At 33.0% G+C, this 20,253-nt stretch overlaps 1 protein-coding gene across 1 annotated transcript; it reads right to left on the bottom strand.

Annotated features, from left to right (window-relative positions):
* Nucleotides 1-175: 175 nt before the first annotated feature.
* On the bottom strand, nucleotides 176-6,067 carry LOC132630301 (transcription factor-like protein DPA). Its single transcript, XM_060345889.1, has 10 exons — nucleotides 5,929-6,067; nucleotides 4,917-5,065; nucleotides 4,742-4,812; nucleotides 4,584-4,627; nucleotides 4,095-4,160; nucleotides 3,877-4,017; nucleotides 3,046-3,114; nucleotides 2,823-2,921; nucleotides 1,977-2,047; nucleotides 176-673 (listed from the first exon to the last, which is right to left on the bottom strand). The coding sequence occupies exons 2-10, from the start codon at nucleotides 5,048-5,050 to the stop codon at nucleotides 589-591; spliced, it is 780 nt and encodes a 259-aa protein (XP_060201872.1). The 5' UTR covers nucleotides 5,051-5,065; nucleotides 5,929-6,067; the 3' UTR covers nucleotides 176-588.
* Nucleotides 6,068-20,253: the final 14,186 nt, after the last annotated feature.

Here is a 20,253-nt window from a genome sequence, read left to right as displayed (position 1 = left end):
TGGGGAGTACTTCCCCCCTTTAATGAGCCTTACATGGTGCAAATCTGGATTAATTGGGGCTCCAAAACGTGTACCCAGAACCGGGTGGTAAACCAAAAAAAGAAAAGTACAAGTTGTTTCGCAGACTGCAACAAATCAAGGATCATCTACACTGTTTTACAGCACAAACAACAAATACACGAAATAGATCGATTAATTAGCATCAGGAGCTCAGACATCTATTACAATACAAGCACAACTCTAAAGTGTATTAGCAATTACATTTCTGTTCACTGAATCTGATAGCCATTTTCCAGAAAAGAACAAAACTACCAACACATTATGTCAGCCAATTTGAGTATTGCAAATGCAACAAAGACAGCTACCAAATCTCAACTTCTACATAGGCAAGCTGTAACCATGATTAACTATGAATTTTGTAAGGTACAAATACTTGTGACTAAATCTGGAGTCTCCACTTCGAGTGACCAACTAAGTTATGCAGTGTAGGATTCATTTGATGTGTCAATTTCAGAGTTTCAGTAAAATGATCTGCTGCCTCCAGAAGCGACATCAGGGCTAGCTACAAGATGAGTGTCTTCAGGAAGTTCAAGATACATTTTTACCATCTAAGAGCTCATAATGGCGCATCAATTTTAGGACAGAAGCATCATCGTGCAAAGAGAAAGGAACGCTGCCAAGTATCAACAAGAAAAGGCATGTTAAAAGAACTAGAAAAAGAAAGGCTAGTAAAGGAGCAATATGAAATCCTCCTCTTAATGCTTTGTTTTTTTGGCGATACAATGAATCCGCGAGCCATTTTACTAAGCTGCAGATGCACAGACAATATTTACAGCTACATTCAGAACTACCTCGATATCTAAGCCATCAACACTACTATATCATATTTCATTTGTTTCCAACATTTAAAAAAAAAAAAAAGGAGAGACAGAGAGAGAGAAGGTTAATATAAGCTATCTTATGAATAAGAGAAAAAGTAGGACAGAGTCTTGTTAGTTCCATAAAACAAACAAAATCTCATATCTTTCACTTTGTTAGAGTCCTAAAACTTAGGTGAAATATTCCTGTTTAGAAGTCGAACAAGTTTCATTTAAATTGAGTCTGCACTTCTATTCAACAGATAATACAGAAATATTGAACAGAAAAAAATTATTCTTGATGATGATGATCACGACGATATGCAAATTCTACATAATGCTCGGGAAACCAAGAATTTCTGAACATGGGGAAAAAGAATGTAATTGTAGTACTTTCATCTCAGATTCTCCCATAGTTGTTTCTACTTAGACTTCTCCTGTTCTCCATTCTTTTCATTGTTCTAATAGCTCCTAAACAATTTGTCAAATTCTTCAACAACCCAACTTTACCTTCATTTTTGACCCACTTTCATCTAAAAAATCATAAAATATAACTCTTCCAATAGTAATCGAATTCAAACAGAATGGGATACCTAAATTGGGACGGAGAGGGTACATGGTATTTTACTAAATAGTCAAGATGCAGTAATTCAGTCCCTTCCTCTTCTAATTATGATCCCCTCCAGATTTCGACTCTTCCATCTTGTACGTTTTGAATTTCTACTTGCTATTACATTTAACAACAAAGATCAGGTACACAATCTCACATAGGTGTAATGAGACATAGGATTTTGGTACTCCAATATAGACCTCCACAACCAGTAGGAATTGGCTAAATATTGAAAAGTTCAAATCTAACCCCTCCCTCTAGCTCTACCCTACCCAATCTAAAGAAATTGGCTGTATCTTAATCTTCTGATATCAACCTCGGTTTCCCAACTCTAACCCAAACAACAATGCAAAAAATAAGTAGTACGATAAATAGCTGCTTTCTATTGTGGGATGAATCTCCCATCAGCCATAAGTCGATGATAATGAAATCTTACTATATACAAATTTTAATCAGCGTGCCAAAATGATATCACTTTGGCCTATTAGGAATTTAGGATGTTCACATACCTGTTGAAATCAAAGTGGACCAATTGCATATCCTCCGAGATCTCAACTTCAACCGTAGCATGGGGAGCGGTCTATATCAGTATTTTGTCAAAGAAGAAACTAGTCAGAAATGGTTAATATCGATATCACGAAATTCTTGGGTAAGTTAAAGGGAAATTCTGCACATTTTAGGCATGTACTCATAGAATTCTCGGAATTCAAGAGTAGTTTACCAACAGTCGCATATATTTCCAATAATTATGGTGAACATGGACTCTCCATTTGTCTTGATGTAACCATGTTGAACTAGCATGAGGTGGGTATGAATATTTCGGACAGACCCTTAAAAAATTACTAAAAAGTCGCTAAACATTGGAAATCTCCATACCGATACTTACAATCCTGTTTGAGAAGTTGATAAAAATATTATTTAATACATATTCCATGTGAGCTTTGTGGCTCTGACAAAGAGCTGGGACAATTTAACACTTTTTTTTTTTTATGATAGGAATCAAAGTCATTCTCATAAACAGTATGAAAAAAAAAAAATCAGTCCAACCAAACATTATAAAATTGCATGCAGACCTAAACAGTTCGCCAAAGACTTAAAAGGACTTCTCGTACAACACTTTTATACAAATAAAGTTAATCAAAAGATATGAGTTAAAATTGGTCACAACCCTAAACTATTTGCCAAAAAACTTGAAGGACTTTATCGCACAATATTAATAACACAACAAGTAAATCAAAAGCTGAAAGATATACTTAAGGAATATCTTCTTTAATTTTTGCATGATCAAAAAGAGCCAACCATGTAAACATTGAAGTAGATGCAGTAATTTCAGAGGGAAAAAGACAGCATTATACCTGAACAAGTATAAATGGCAAAGAGAATCCTTGTGAATGGCCATTTGTAGATTTACGCAACTGTTCATTCCGCAGCTTAAGATTTTGCAGACTTGCAAACTTTTCCCAATTGTGCAGAAAGTTAAAGATCATTGCAACAACTCAGTTAGGTGTAGCATTTTTTCAAAGTTGATTTGAAGAGCTTATGACAATATTAAGAAACGCGTAGACAATGTGAACATACTTGCTCTTCCAAGTCTTTCAGATATGCAGCTTTCTTCCCAATCTTAGCGATTAATTCTGCATGCCGCACCTGGGAAAGTACAGAATTTTTATATAATTATCATCTAAAGATGGTGAGTCCATTGAGAAATGTGGCAATCTAGTGTAAGGCAAGCCCGCTTCTCAATGTGGCCAAGGAATTAAGCATTCTTAGAGGGCGTTTGGCTAAGCTTATAAGTTGGTCAAACTAGCTTATAAACACTTTTTGGCTTATCCACGCGTTTGGCAAACATCAAAAGTGCTTATAAGTCCATATAAACCATAAGTTTTGGTTTGACCAAGGCTTTTACGATTCAATTTTTTTTTTCCACCTACGTTATTCATCCTTTTTTGTAAAAATTCTATTAAATTTACAGTTTCTGAAAATAGCTTTGAGGACATTTTGGTAATTTTAATTAGAAATAGTGTTTATCAACATCTTTTTACCAAACACATTAATTGCTTATTATTAGTCTCAACACTTTTATCTAAACACGTAACTACTAACTTATAAAATCAGCTTCAGCATTTGACATTTATCAGCTACTCTTAATCAGCTAATTTGAACGGACTCCTATACATCTAGGATCAGTTACAAATGGACTTCTAGACAGCCATTGTGCTCAATGCAGTTATCGGCAGTTGAGGCATCTGTCACAATTACTGTTTCACCCTTAGCAACTAAAAACAACTGCTTTCGAGCAGCCCAAACACAACATTTCCATCAGTGTATGACCATAAAGCTTAGACATACAGACAAAAGATTGGGAGAATTAATGACAATAAAATTTCAAACCTTAAGCTATATCCTAACCTTAGTGTCCTCCATGTCCCTTGCATCTGAATTAGGAAGGCCCTTCCAGCGAATCTCCTTTCTATCTCTTTCGATAATATCGAGGGCCATAAGGACATTAAGCGAATCATATACCCGTCTACGTATATTCTTCTCATCTGACTGAAAAGTTAAACATTCTATTCAAATCATAGTGGACAGAGAAACAAAGAACAGAAGTCTTGAAATCTATACTTAACCTCATTAAGGAGATTTGAGGAATTGCTTTCTGTTGCCATAAATTCAGCTATGATCTCGTCCGCAACCTGTATATCAAGAATGATCATCTATGTGTCATATGCATACACCAGGAGAATCTAGAAAAAAGAACAAAAATCAAAGACAAGTCACACTAATTTACTTTCAACAGCATGTTTTTAGCTGGATCAGACGTGAACATGATCTACGTGTATGGCAATGCAATCCAAACTATAAACTAAGGAAAATGGAGAAAAGGAAAGTTTTCACAACAGCAAGGATAACTATAACCTATAGTTAAATTGTGTAAGCGCCTAAAATATCTATGGTGGTTACAAAGTTTAACTTCTTGTTTAAGATTCAATACCACCATTTCTCTACCAAAAATGCAATCTTTCATACGGACTTCCTCTTAAGCATGAAGATAATGTCCAATATTGCAACATTTAGTTGACCGAGCAATAAAGTGGAGAATAAAGGATGAAAATTACCTCACCGTATGTGATCCGTCCCTTATCTTCCACCTTCTTACAAACTGCAAAACAAAAAGTTAAAAATGAAAATATTGACATCGTTATACAGAACAAAAGGAATTACCAAAAAAGGACATAACATGTAGAACATTAAGCATCTAAGGATCATTACCGACCCATTATACTGTATTGTCTTAGACCTCCTCCAACAATTTTCGAGCCTTTCTTCAACTTATCTGTGCCACTTCTTTTCTCAGTTTCAGAAAATATGATGAGTTAGAACCTTTTACAAGACTTCTTAACCATACAGCAAAGTAAAAGAGAAAGAAAAGCATCAGTTAATTAAGTCACCTAGTCTGACCACACTGATTAACATGCATAGTTTTGTCATCATAATCTGTTGTAGCTCGGAACGAACTTTTTCCCTCGGAACATCTCTGATTGAATCCTTGAAATGTGCTTGCAGAGATTTTGTCATCCATCATTTACAAGCAGATTTCCTTGTAACAAAATAAGGAAAAAGAAATACAGCGCAACTGAGTTAGTACGCCAATTTAATCCACGTACTCATTCATGAGGATCAAGGGTGTACCTAGTATAATAGTTATGGGTAACTTTTAGCCTAGACATGAATTTTCTATGTTATTACCGTCTCTCGTTCTTCACTTAGCATACTGTTTTGTTTTGTTGTAGCTGCTCTTTTTCCCTATGTGGCCTGTTTTATTATTACTTTTTTTCGAGCCGAGGGTTTATCAGAAACAGTCTCTCTACCTCCCAAAGGTAGGGGTAAGGTCTGCGTACACTATACCTACCCACACCCCACTTATGAGATTTCACTGGGTATGTTAAATACATTGAAAAAATATTGAACTATGAACCCATAACTAAAATAAGATGATGGATTTAATAATTAAAACCCGAGTACTGAACCCACAAAATTATAATCTTGACTATACTTTGCCTGAATAAGTCAGTACTACAATACTTTGCAATTGTAAGCAAGAAGAAATCAAAATTTTAAAATTTTTATTAGAAAATGAAAACTTCAATGTCATTTCAATCAAATAGTAACTTTATCAAACTTGGGAAACATTTACTGCATCATAAAATTCTAGAACTAGTAAAAGCAATTGAATTTAGTAAAGTTCACTTTTTTAACAGAAGAATACAATTGAGATAATAGAATCAAGTTTCATAACACAATTACAATCTCAAGAAAAACCCTAGAATAACTAAACCCAATCTTATTTGACTCAATAATTACACAATGGAAACTTTGATTTTGACACACAAAAAAAAATTACATAAGCTAAGAAATTGAGGGGCGGGGGGGGGGGGGGGGGGGGGGGGGTAAGTGAAGAACCTGAAAGTTGAGTGTACTCGAAGACAAGGATCAACAGCAACACTGAGTGCTCGAAAAAGACAATATTATTATTATTATTTATTAGTACCAGAAAAAAGAGCAGAGAGTTTGACCTTTAAGTCAAAGGGGAGCAATGCCCCTTTATTTACTACTTTTCTCGAGTTAATTCGCTAGTATCACTTTTATTTCTTTTACGACAATAAAATCATTTAATTATTTCTACTTGTTTCTTTTATGACAATAAAATCATTTAATTATTTTTATTTTTCTCAAAATATATTGAGTACCTTAAAATTCTCTTTCTCTCCTAGTTGGCATCCCATATATTAAATCTCTTTTTTCTTTTTTTTTTTAATTACAAACCTATTTAATTCATTAAATCCATTTGACCAAATTCATGTCTTACCCGATCAAACATGACCCGATTAAAAAAGCAGCGTATAATTTTAAGTTTTACGAAATCATACTTCTTCGCATTTCTAACCTCAAGTTGATGGATTTGCTATTTCATCATTTTACGCGACACCAATATCATATAGTGATTCTTGAAAATACTTATTTTAATGGTTAATATTCGATATTAAATAATGAGTTGCTAACGACCTTAAGATATTTGAAATTATCCTTTTGGTCTCAACTTAAATGTTGTTCTTTTTTTTTCTTTTCTTTTTTCTCTCTTTTGAATTTGTTAATTTTCTAATATTTCTTAAGTTATATTTAACCCTTATAGAATAATAGATCAGTGTTTATCTTACACCATAAATTGACTAGATTAATATCAAAAGAATGAACTGGAGCATTTATACAAAATCTAATTTTTTTCTTTGTATTTTGAGTTATTTATCCTAATATATAGTGTGTAATTTTTGGTATTTTCATTGCCATACGATCAAGTTTTTTTTTGCAGAATGTATAGAATTTTCATTACTATAATATTTATTTTAAAGTATTATATTATTACGCTTATTTTTTGTTTTGAACTATTATTTTACTAGTCCAATATGAAATATAATATATTCTTAGTCTATTTCATGTTAAGATATAGATATTTCAACTTGTCATGTTAATATCTAGCAATATATTAAACCTAATCCCTAAAGTAACTCAAATTAAATTTTTTTAAATTTATATTTTGATTTTAAAACTTAATCTATAAATTAAAATACTTTAAGCGGGTCATGTTTGATTGGGTATAAGACGTGAGTTTGGTTAAATGGTGAGTTAAATAGGTTTATAGTAAGAAAATAGGCTTTAATGACATGACTTGTCAACTAGGAGAGAATGAGGCTTTTGATGTGTTTAGTATATTTTGAGGAAAATAGGGATAGTTGAGTGACGTTGTTGTCCTAAAAGAAACAAAAATGATATTTGTAGGCAATTGTCCAAACTTGATTGACCATCTAGGGAATTAACTCATACCTTCTCCGTTCAATTTGTTTATCTAGTTTTGACTTAGCATAGAGATTAAGAAATAAAGAAAGACTTTTGAACCTTACAGTATGAATTTTAAGGATGTGTGTAGTTCTATAAATTTTACCGTCTTAAATTTGCGATGTAAAATGTTGAAATTAAAAAACTTACTAAATATAGAAAGATTCATTCTTTTTTAGATTGATTAAAAAGGAAAGTAAGATACTTAAATTGAGACGGATGAAGTAACATTTATTAACACCCCAAAAGAAAAAAAAAAACACTACGAGACATAGAGATGTAGACACACTAGGATTAGAATTCCTTGGAAGAAGTAAGCCCGTTAACCGGTTTGAACCGGACCGGACCGGTAACCGGTTAACAAACCGGCCAGTTTCCGGTTCAAAACCGGAACCGGCCACCGGTTCCGGTTTACCGGTTAAATAACCGAAACCGGACCGGTCCGATTCAAAAGTGGCAAAACCTCTTTTTTTTTTTGTATATTATATATATATTATAGTATTTATTAGTATATTGTAGGTATATTTACATATGTTATATTTATTTATAAGTAAGGTTTATATATTAACTAACTAACAGCAATACAGGCAGCATATACGTATATATACATATATTAAGTTATATGCTTAAGTTATACTACATATAATTAAAATATACTAAGAATATACTTATATATATATATGTTTAAGTTATATGTATACTATAAATACTTATATATTATAACTTAAGTTATTCATAGCTTAATTTTTTTCAAATTTTATAAATTCGTATTTTATAAATAAAGTATATTTATATTATAAGTAAATTCTTAGTATATTTTAGTTATTTTTCAGGTATATAACTTTCTAGTTTTTAATTTAAGTAGATGTATATTATAAGTATATTCTTAGTATATTTTAGGTATATTCCTAACTTAATATAAGTAAAAATATGAACACAAGTAAATAGAAGAAAGCTCAATGAGCCATATATTTTATTCATTCTTGGATAACATTTATTTGCAAGATGTAGTTTTTTTTAACTTGCAACTAATACATGAGTTGCAAAGAAATAGTAGAATAATAAAATCACCAATTCTCAATCATTTGGTTAATTTCCCCCATATCATATTCGGCCATGGAGATATCTTCAAAGTCTTCCATTTGGTCCGGTCCACTTGCTATCAAATCTTCAATCTCTTCCTCTTCGCCTTCCTCCGCTTCTAAGTTTTGGTTGAGTCGCTCCGATCTAATCCAATCGCAAATGCACACTAGTACTTACAAGCTAAAGCCGGATAATGAGTGTCTATGGTCTCCAATTTGTTGTCTTCCTTGGCTAAATGCACTCTCCGAAGCCACGGTTGATACTTGAACTGTAAGGATATCTCGAGCAATTCTTGAGAGTATCAGATGACTTGCCTTGTATTTCTTCCATCATGCTAAGACGTCTAACTCATCTAGTTCCTTGATATCCACATTTGGCTGCATCAAATAAAAGTGATATTCATCAAAGTTTGCATTACAAGAAGGAGTTGGATGTGAATGTAAAACTTTTAAACCCGACAAACCCTTTTTGCTACTTTGAGAAGTAGTAGGGCGTGGAGCAACGGGTGTAGCATATTCTTCCAAATTATAATAATGAGTAAAAACTTTTCTAAACTCGTCATCAATAGCGAGTTCGGCTTCAGCTAAAGATGGTTGAACTCCCTCTTCAATTTCTAAAAATGTATAAATTTGACCAACCAATGCTTTAGTATAAGATATTTTTAAACAAGGATTTAAAATAGAACCCAATATAAATAAAGTTGGGATGGGAAAAAATACTTCTTAAATTTTGTTGTCATATAAAAAATAGCCGCTTGATAACCGGCTTTATATTTATACTCTTGTAAAACTCTAGCTATTTCCGCTAAGTAGGCTAAAATTCCAGTTACCGTGGGATAGAATTGTTTAGAAAAAGCAAAAGTTGCATTATAAAAAATTTCTAAGAGTTCAACACATTCCTTAACATCTTCCCAATCCGTAAAATTTAACCAATCATCACTATTAATATTATATTTATTGTGAACTTGTTGTATGGGAATCCTATACTCATATGCTTGTTGTAGCATAATGTAAGTGTAGTTCCACCTAGTCTCAATTTCTACTTGAATTTTCCTAGGTCTAAGGTTATTTTCCACACAAGCATTCTTAAAATCTCTAATTCTTCCCCTATTAGCATTACAAAAAAGAAATGCAACCGCATCTCTAACTTTTTGAATAGAATCGTCAAAACGCACAAGACCATCTTTAACAATTAAGTTTAAAATGTGACAACTACATCTCACATGAAAAATATTTCTTAGCAGAGGGTTTAGTTCTCTTTTTAAAAGACCAATCGCCTTTGTATTATTAGAAGCATTATCTAAAGCAATACAAAGTGTTTTTCTATAAATGTTAAAAAATCTCATAATAGTAGACATTGAATCCGCTAAAATCTTTCCATCGTGACGACCTTTTCCTTCATCATATAAAAAAGCTATAATTCTTTTTTGCATAACCCAATTGGCTTTCCTTATCCCTAGTCATAAATTTCTAAATTTTAGCGGTTGGCTTACGAGTTCTAGGCAGTTTGTCTTGTGTATGTGATTGTGCAGGACATGTATCTCCTATGGGATTTTCGGGGGGTTGTGTTTCATCATCATCATCGTCATCAATTTCATTAAAAGTGTTGGTATAATGTTGTTGCATTGCCTCGTGACCTAAAAGTGGATTATTTCCACCAATATCAATACCTAAATTAGGTGTTTCTTCTACGAATGTTTCCTCATTAAGCTCACGCCCAACAATACCACTACTACCGGCACCACGTCTAAATCTATTCGCCATTATTAAATAGAATTAATTTAAATCACACTCAAATAAATCACAAGAAAATGAATTGCAACAAATTAAATTGCTAGAATTAAATTGCGTAAATAAATTGCAAAAAATAAAGACAGAGTTGAAACGAAGGTACCAAATTGCCGGACTAATTTCCAACAAAGTGAAGGCGGCTAGAATTGCAAATCCACCAAAGCTACTTCGGATTGTTACAAAATCACCAACTCCACCAACAATATTACAATTGCAAAATTAATAATTGAAACTATAATAAGACTTTATAATATTTATTTGAGAGAAATTTAAAGTGGCTAATTATGGCAAAGTAACTATAATTGAGAGATTGAGATTTGCGAGAAAGAGAAGGGTGGATTGGTGTAGATTAAAATGGAAATGGAGAGGGGTTTAAATAGGGGTGGGGGATGGGTTAAAGTGTTAAAAAAACGTTTGGGGGGTTTTGAGGGGGGGGGGGGGGGGGGGCAAAAAATGAGTTGGGGACCGTTTGGCAATGGCCATTTTTGCAAATGGACCGTTGCCCAACGGTCCATTGGGCTGCCAACGGCTATAATTAAAAAAAAAAAATCCACCAGTTTAACCGGTCCGGTTTCGGTTCCAAAAAAATTGAAACCGGACCAGTATATAATAAACGGTTAACCGGAACTGGTTAACCAGTTCAACTGATTCCGATTTTACCTATCCGATTACCGGTTTGAACCGGTAAAACTGAACCGGTTGACGGGTTTAGGAAGAAGTATATATGAAGGACCAAAATAGGTCAACACTCATACATTGAGGACAATTTTGATCATTTTGTCAGCTTTAAACATAAAATCTTACCTGATTATTGAGGAACGGGTCAACAGAGACTTATACATAAACGAAGAAAAATAAAATCAAATAAAATTGACATAGAAAATAACCAAAAGTTAAAGGGCAAATGAACCAGCATTTTGAGATCAAATAAATTTTGATCCAAAACATTAACAAACTATTAATCATGTAATTCATGGTGGTGGTTGAAACCATAGTCCAAACTATTAATCATGTAACTCATGGTGGTGGTTGAAACCATAGTCCATACAACTCTTTTCTTGGTGTATAAAACATTAATAAGATATTATTAATCCCTAATAAGGTGCTGGTGATTTTGCAATCTCCAACTTTCCTTCTTTCTTGCAAGTGTATACACATTCACAATAGGTAGAACCGTCACCACGTATTTGACAGCTCGCTTGATTAACTGGATAGAAAATTGCTTGAATGCATAGAGGCCTACATCGATCATGATTTGATGTGCAAATGTTAAAACCAATATCAACTGTACATTGCTCTCCATATACTACACCAATATTTCTCTCATCTGCATTCACAAAAAAAGAATGAAATAAAAGAAAATAACAAAGTAAGAAAAAAAATTAATAATTTTAAATATTGTAAAACCAAGATAACCTGAAACAATAGCAACAATGAAGACAACATAAAAGAGTGAAGTGAGGAACTTTGCCATTTATAAGTTTTGCTTACAAAGTTATTCCCAATGAACTCTTTGACTTGGGTTGGCTTCCTTTTTATACTTGTTTCTTTGATCACAATTATATTAATTACGTTACTAACTGTATGTGGAGTAACTGGATTTCCTATTTAATAATCTACCATTTATCAATATACATTATATGAATCCATAAACAATTGTATTGAATTTTGACTTTTCAAAGGAGTCTTGACACTATTTTCATACTCCCTCTGTCACATATTGGTTGTCCTGTTTCGCTTTTTCGAGAGTCAAGTTGACCAATTTTCGAAGCTAAATTAGATGAGATCAATTCAATATTTTAAAATTATAATTTAAATGTTAAAAAACTACATGAAAACTACTACAACTTGCAATTTTTCTCATATCAATATGGTGAAAAAATACATCTCAAAGTATTGGTCAAAGTTTAGATAGTTTGACTTTTAAAGAAGGAAAGTGGACAAGGAGGGAGTATTGTAGTACTTGTCTTGACAAGAAAATTTCAAATAGCCCTGTTGAATTAAGCATTTATTGCACCAAAGTCATTAAACTAAATTTTGTAATAAAAAAAAGACTTTGGTGTTCGTTATATTTCTCATGAAATAAGAATCACCAAAAATTCATCAATCCGGTGCTATAAATTACCACTAAACTCTCACATAAGATAAATATTACTCCCTCTATACCAAAAAGATTGTCTTCCTTTCCTTTTTAGTCAATCTCAAAAAGATTGTCCCCTTTCTATATTTATAAACAATTTAACTTTATTAGATGATTTACAGCCACGCAAATATCTAAGGCTTGTTTTGGACCACACATTTTAAAAGGCTTCCTTTAGTTCTTAAATTTTGTGCCAAATCAAAAGAGGACAATCTTTTTGGGACGGAGGAAGTAACAAATAAGCATTGCCAAATCATCAACACATGGTTATATTCAATGACTTTATCTTATATCTGCTGTAAAATTAAACTTCAGGTCCAAAATGAGGGTATTGTATGATGGAAATATGGTTAATGGAAGTAAGAGCCTATTTGGATGGGCTTAAAAAAAGCAGCTTATAAGTAAAAAAAAAAAAAAAAAGTTGGAGTAGTCCAATTTTTTTTTTTTTTTTGGTTTATAAGCTGTTTCAGCTTATAAGCTGCTTTAGATAAGCTAAGCCAAACAGGCCCAATTAATTTTTTGGGCTTCTTTTAAGCATAAAATGGCTTTAAGCTGGCCAGCCAAACACTCAAAAAAACTGAAAACAGCTTATAGGCAACTTATAAGCCAATCCAAACGGGCTCTGGCTCTTTTTGCGCGGAGTGCCCTTCTTTTGGGCTGGTCTTTATATTTTGACCCTCATGTATGCCTTCTTAAATTTTTACCCCTGCTGCCTGTTTAATGAAAGTTTTTTGACGAAATTACCCTTACCCCATTAAAACCCTTTCTATTTCGTTATTTGCCCTTTTCTTTTCTTTTTTTTGCTTCTTCGTTCCTCCTCTGTTTGTGTCTGTCTTATCTGTTTGAAAATTTAGGTACGAATTTGGATCTTTTGCTCGTTTCAATATTTGTTTTTATGTTAAATTGTTGTTTGTTGAATGATATCTTTGTCTTTGTCGTTTTTTATATTTAATTGATCCTTTTTGTTTTGAAATTATTTTTTAACGTGCTTTGTTAAAGTGTCTGTATGAGTTTTTGTGTCTGTATGATTTTTTGAACTTTAGTTTCGTTCCCCATGTTATATCTTGGCTTTTTGAATGTCGTATTATGTTTTTGTTGATTTTGATATGCGTTTTGGTTTTATCTGTGTTGAATCTTTGAAGTTTTGCCTGTGAACAGCTGTTTTAGGTTGTTGGTGTTGTTTTTGTTTAATAATCTGTTTTTTTATGAAGAATGTGTATATGTGAGGCGCATATGCCTGTTCCGGCAGAATTTTTGTTTTTTAAAACTGAATTTATGCCTATTCCGGCCTAATTTCATGACTTAAGTTAGTTTGTATGTGTTTTGATTTTTTGGTATTTTTTTTTTGGTAATAATGTTGGTTTTTATGAAAGTTTATATGTTTTCCTGATTATAGGAAAAAAAATTAGGCATTTTTTGAAGTTTGGTGGTAATATTTTGTATGAATGAAGTTAGTTTGTATGTCTTTTGGTTTTTAATGTGTTGAATCTGTTTATTTTTGCCTGTGAACATTAGTTTAAGATTTTTGGTGTGGTCTTTTGTTTAGTAACCTGGTTTTTCATGAAGACTGTGTTTGTTTGAGGCAACATATGCTGGGTCCGACAGAGTTCTTGTTTTTTGAAACTGAAGTTATGCCTGTTCTGGCATAACTTCATGAATTAAATTAATTTATGTGTGTCTTGGTTTTTTGGTGTTGTCTTGTTAATAATTTTGGTTTTTTATGCAATCTTATGTGTTTTTGGTGTTTTTTTGTTAATAATGTTGGTTTTTTATGCTATCTTATGTGTTTTGGTTCTTTCTTCCATTATGCAGGTATTTGTGTACCAGTCTAGGGGCTGATTTTGTATTATGATATATGTTAATTATTTTCATTCTCATTTTTGGTTTATTCTTATGTAAATTCTTGGTTTCTGTTGACATTAATTTTTCTTTTATAGAAGGAACATCCCTTGGTTAAGTTTGAACACTGGGTCGAAGGAGGTGGCATGTGGAGTGGTGATTTTCATTTTCGGAGTTTGATTTTGTCCTTTTTGAGTGTCTCTCAATTGGACTTGTTGAAAAAGGGTGCGTTTTGAACAGTTTATGGATTTGGTTGATGTCCACCTGAGTGATAGTATTTTCTATTGCTTGATCTTATCCCAACTTTCATCTAGTAATGATAGTGCGTTAAAGTTTAAGATATTTGATTGCGTGTGTGTATTTGATTCCGAGTCTTTCCGTCTTATTACTGGTTTGGAGTCTTTGGCGATTTTAGTGTTGTGTCTAGCAGACCAAATAGATTGTTGAGACTTTATTTTCCAAATCAGGATAGAATAAGGTTGTGTGATCTCAAGAGTTTCTTACAGATCAAGTCAAGTAATCGTACTGGTGGTTTTTGGAAAAGATCTACTGATCCTGTTAGACTTGCTGAGGTCTATATAATGGAAAGGGTTTTGTTGGGTCGTAATGAGAAATGTGTTGTTAAAGGTCATCTAATGAAGATAATTGATGATAACAGTCTTCGAGTGTCTTATCCTTGGGGTTCTCTTAGTTTTAATTGGTTGGTACGGTCGATTCGTGGTTGTGTGAAGACTTTCAAGAGCATGCCATCTGCACGTTATATGATTAGTGGTTTCCCTTACGCTTTAAATGTGTGGCTGTTGGAGGTTTTCCCTATCTTTCGAGGGTTTTCAAGTTTTCATGGTTTGAAGTCTCCTCGTATGTTGTCTTGGGGTCCTTTAAAGCAAGTTGATTATAAAGTTATTACTGATAATTTCTTCCATGCTGAAAAAGTATGTGTTTCCTTTTTGTTGATGCTTCTTTTTCTTGGTTCTTTTTCCCTCTTGTTATTTTTTGTGTTTTTGTCTAATTGATGTGTTTATATTGTGTTATAGAGATTCAAGAAATTTATTGTCCATGTTGTTGTTGTTGGTACGGAACAAGAGATGTTGGGTTATCCAGTTGCACTTAAATTTCCTGATGATTCAGGCCCTTGTTCTTCCCGTGCGGTTTTGCCATCTCAACTTACTTCTCAGATAGTTAATGTAAGTTGTACTTTGCCTTTTGTGTTTTTGGTTGTTTAACTGAATTCTGAGTTAGAGGCCTTCTGGTAGAGTATTTTAGTAGGAGACATTTTTGTAGTCTTTTCTGTTTTGGTTATGGATGAAAGTTCATACCCCTTGAGGCATACTTTTTGGTTTTGCAAACTTAGAATCTGCCCCTTCCGGCATACATTTCTCCTTTCATATTTCAGTTCTGCCCCTACCGGCATAATGTTCTCATTTTGAGACTTATTTTAGTAGGTAACACATTTTGTAGTCTTCTCTGTTTTGGTTTTGGAAATGAAAGTTTATGCCCCTTGAGGCATACTTTTTGGTTTTGCAAACTTAAAATCTGCCCCTTCCGGTATACATTTCTCCTTTCATATTTGAATTCTGCCCCTACCGGCAAACTGTTTTCATTTTCAGATTTCAGTTCTGCAGGGTCCGGCATACTTGCTCAACATTAATTTAATGGCATCAAAAGTAATGTGCTGTTTTATTGATCTGTTATATGGGGTGTTTTGTCTAGTGCGAAGAAGCAACTTGATGATGAACGATTTACAATTGTCAATCAAGTAAAGGTATGGATTTTTATTTTTTTATTTTTGAGTTTGCTAATATGATATGTATACTTTGCATACTGCATTCGTTGTTTTTGTTTATTCTCATTTTCTTTTCTTCTTTGTTTAAAATTTTTTTTTCCTTGTTTTGTAGTCTTTGGATAGCCGTTTCGAAGAATTGGATAAAAAATTTGTTGGTGCGATTAATGCTGTGGATATCTTAGTTCGTGTACATGATGAAACAAAGTCATGTGTAGCAGCTTCTGAAAGTGCTAAAAGAACTTGTTTAGAAAGTAGACTTGACAGTTTGGAAAGTAAATTTGATTATGTGATGCATTGTGTTGAAAGTTTAGTTCGACTGCATAGCGAAAACAAATCTTGTAAAGCTTGTGCATCTGGTAAAAGACAACCTGATTTGGGTTATTCAGTGAATGATGAGGTGAAGTTAGATGCACATCTTGGAAAAGATTTGTAGGAATGTATGGAGAATATGCTTTGTAAAGCAAGGTCTATGAAAAATGAGACCTCTCCCATGCTCGATATGCTCTGTGATGCTGCTGTTTCTTCATCAAATCAACTATCTGGTAAAACTCATACTCTTTCTCAGTTTGAAAAGGAATTTGTGAAAGAAAATGAAGACCGTGCAAAAAAAGAAGCACTTAAAGAAGTTGCTACAATTAATGATGCTTTTCAATGTGGAGATTATGTGTTTTCTTCTAATGAAGCATCACAAAATGTAAATGAAGTAGCAGCTGCTGTTGAAGATTGTAGAAAACGTTCGAGATGCGAAGATGGAAACAAAGAAGATGATGGTTATCCTAATTGGTATTTGCTTACACCGAGCAGTACTCTAGTTGAGAAACGGTTGAGTTCTGAGACTGATATATATTGTACTGCAGAAGAGTTAGGAAAGTGAATTGATTTTTTTGTTGTTATTTACGGCAAGTGTTTGTTATTATATTTCCCCCTTTTTCGAATGATGTATATGTAAATTGGTTTTTCATTTCTGTACATATAATGAAGTTTAACTTTTTCAAACTGTACTCTATTGTAGTCTGCCTTAACCGACATACTTTTGCCATTTTTGTGAATAGATGTTCTGCCCCTTCTGGCATACTTCTAAGATAGAAGTAACTATTTTTCCTAAAAATAAAAAAGATAATTAAAAAGTGACTCTTGTTCAAAAACATCTCGAATAAGTGTTACAGTTACTTCCAATTAATGTATTAATTGTTTTGTTTTTAAAAAAATAAAAATGGAAAGAAAAACTGAAAAATTCTTTGTATTTTTGTCAATAGTTGCAACAGTTACTCCAATTTAAATTTCAGTAACTGTTTTTCGTTTAAAAAAAAAATGAAAAACTTGATGTATGTTCATCCAATTGAAATCCAAAGAAATTAATATGCAAAAGTCAAGCCAAATAAGCTTGCCGCCTCCGGCATAAGTTTTCCCATTGGAAATAGAAGTTCTGCCCCTTCCGGCATACTTCTAATTTCGTAGTAACAGTTTTTTTTTTTGCTAGAAATAAAAATGATAATGAAAAAGTGACTGTTATTCCCAATATCTCTAATAGGTATTGCTACATTTACTTCCAATTGAAAATGTATTAATTCTTTTGTTTAAAAAAATAAAGAAAAAAAGAAAAAACTGAAAAACTCTTTGTATTTTTGTCAATAATTGCAACAGTTACTTCAATTCAAATTTCACTAACTGTTTTGTTTTTTTTTTTTTTTTTTTTTTTTAGAAAAACCTGCAAAACTCCCTGTATCCTCATTCAACTGAAATCCAATCGTTTCAACAGTTATTCCAATTTAAAATCAACTAATTTGAACTTCTATATAAAGTCACACTGTTATGCCCACAACGACAAACTTTTATTCTTAGCACACTTACATTATGCCTCGTTCGGCATAAGTTTTGTCACGTGGTTAGCACGTGTGCAGTTTTAAAAAAAAATTGTTCAATATATATTTGCCCGCTCTTCCTGTAATTTACTTTTTATTTTCATTTGTTCATTTTAAAGCTGAAGAAGGCAGTTGCATTGTCACGTTTCCTATATCATCTTTATCAGTTTTTTGATTGATTTCTCTTAGTGGGGTTTCAATTTCATCTGTAAGTTATTAGTTATTGTTTTATTATTTGTTGATAAGTTATTTCCTTCAATTGTTTGTGTCTGTATTTTATTTGAATAGGGTTTTCTGTTTTTTTTTCTTTTTTTTTCTTCTTTTACGTTTTTCGTAATGCATTGTGTTAATGTATTTTTGTTGGTAATGTTTTTTATGTGTTTTTTTTCCTTTTGTTTCCTGATTGAATTTTATGTTTTGTTCATGTCAGTGTACTAAATCATGAGACGTCAATTTGGACAAGTTGCTGACTATTATATTTCTTCGGAAAAGTGGACAGACACACGCATCAGTGCTGTATGGCGAGGGGATGAAAAGTTTGTTACATTTGTTGAGAAATTTCTTACAAAAGAACAGTTGGTAATTTTGAAGAATCGTCCTTTTGGGAAATTTATGGAATTGCATAATATAAAAATGTCGGGTATCTTGGTGAATTTTATGTTGTTGTCAGAAGTTTACTGTTCTGAAACCAATGAAATGCATTTTAATATACAAGATAAACTTGTGACATTTACAGACCAATCATTTAAGAGAGTCACTGGGTTATCAATTACTGAACCTCCTAGATCTTTCTATGCTAAATATAACAAAACCAATGACAGTCGTCTTTAGAGAAGATATTTTGGTGTTGAAGATGGTAAAAGGAATTTGGAAATGAGGGATTTGAAGAATGTGATGAGTGTTGAAAATGTAGATTTGAAGATGACCTTGATGCGGTGATGCTAGCAGAGGTATATATTCTTGGTCGTGTCTTATTGGGCGGTAGGATTGATAAGAAGGTATTGTGGCAGCATATTGTATACATAGAGGACAGTGAATTGTTTGAGCAGTTTAATTGGGGTCTTTGTGTTTTGCTGAACTCCTAAGGTGTTTCAAATCAATATATAAGCAAGGGATAAACAGGCATACCATTGATTATGGTGTTGTTGGTTTTGTTTATGGCTTTATCGTTTGGGTTTGGTCTAGGTTCAATGAATATCGCAGACAATATGTTGAAATTGTTGGCGATTGTCGTGAACTTCTGATGTTGTCATATGTCAGTAATAAATCTCCACAATTCAATGATGTCAAGAAATTTTGCTTGTATCCGAAGAGTACACGAGAAAGGTAATGGTGTTTATTGCCCTTTACTTTTCGTGTCAACTTTTAATGTGGTTTTCTTTTTCTGTTTTGATGTCATTATTATTTATTGTTGTATGGATTTTATTTCCATAGCGAGATAAAGGGGTGGTTGATGAATCTCCGAACAATTCAAGTGTTGATGGAAGTGAATCTGAAGATGCCAATATTGCTGGCAAATCCACTGAAAGCTCTTCTCTAGAGCGTCGCATTAAGGTATTTCTCATTGTTCCTGTCTGTTTTTCCTCTAAAAGTTTTGTTCTTTTTTTTTCTTGAGTTTAACACTTTGTTGTATTTGTTTATTTTCACAGTTCCTCGAAAATATTTGTGATGTTAAATTGGATAGGATTTTGAATAATCAACAGCAGGAGAAGGTCTGGATGGATCAGCTGATTTCTGCTCTGCAAAAAGCAGGATTAAATTTTGAATCCCAAACTGCTCCTGATGCTGAAAATGTTCATCGACATGTTGATTCTCCTTATCATGTTGAAAAGGGTAGATGCAAGAGTACAAGATCTGTTCGTAAAAGTGTTGCTGCTAAAAGAAAAACTAAACAACCCAGGGTCTCGTAAAAATGTTGAGCAATCTTCCGTTGGCCAACGAAGAAGATCGGTGCAACTCATGTTAGTGAAGATATTGCTGATATTGAACAGGCATTTTGGGATGCTGAAACTGCCATCAGAGACGAGGGGGCAACTCGTTTGGTGTTGATTTGTCTAATGTTGAGGCTGAAAGTAATCAAGAAATTCAGATGGAAGATGTGCAAGCCGTTTCTAGTGAAAGAACCGTTGATGAGACAGAGTTGGAAGGTAAAATCTGGTTTTTCAAGAGAAGAAAATTACGCAAGACATTACAAGATGCAGATGCTTCTCCTAATCCATGGCTTCCGGATGGTCCTCAATCTACAAATGTGGCAGCTGATAGGGACAATGCATTTGAACATGTTTTTGGAGAAGGCCAAGCAAATGTGACACGTCCTATGGAGACAGATGTTGAACAAGTTCAATCTCTAAATTCAACTGAAAATGTTGAGGCTGAATTTCCTTCGGTAAATTTACA

Source organism: Lycium barbarum, chromosome 3, assembly GCF_019175385.1.
Source record: "Lycium barbarum isolate Lr01 chromosome 3, ASM1917538v2, whole genome shotgun sequence".
NCBI lineage: Eukaryota > Viridiplantae > Streptophyta > Magnoliopsida > Solanales > Solanaceae > Lycium > Lycium barbarum.
Note: the sequence above shows the minus strand (reverse complement) of the source record. Positions and strands in the feature narration are given on the sequence as shown.

Bases quoted from the DNA above. Each gene is read 5' to 3' on its own strand.
- LOC132630301 (XM_060345889.1), bottom strand. From the start codon at position 5,050: ATGATGGATGACAAAATCTCTGCAAGCACATTTCAAGGATTCAATCAG. The intron at 4,628-4,741 runs GTCGGTAATGAT...TTTGTTTTGCAG, and splicing joins AAGACAATACAGTATAATGG to TTTGTAAGAAGGTGGAAGAT. The intron at 3,115-3,876 runs GTTAGGATATAG...GTACTTTCCCAG, and splicing joins GGGACATGGAGGACACTAAG to GTGCGGCATGCAGAATTAAT.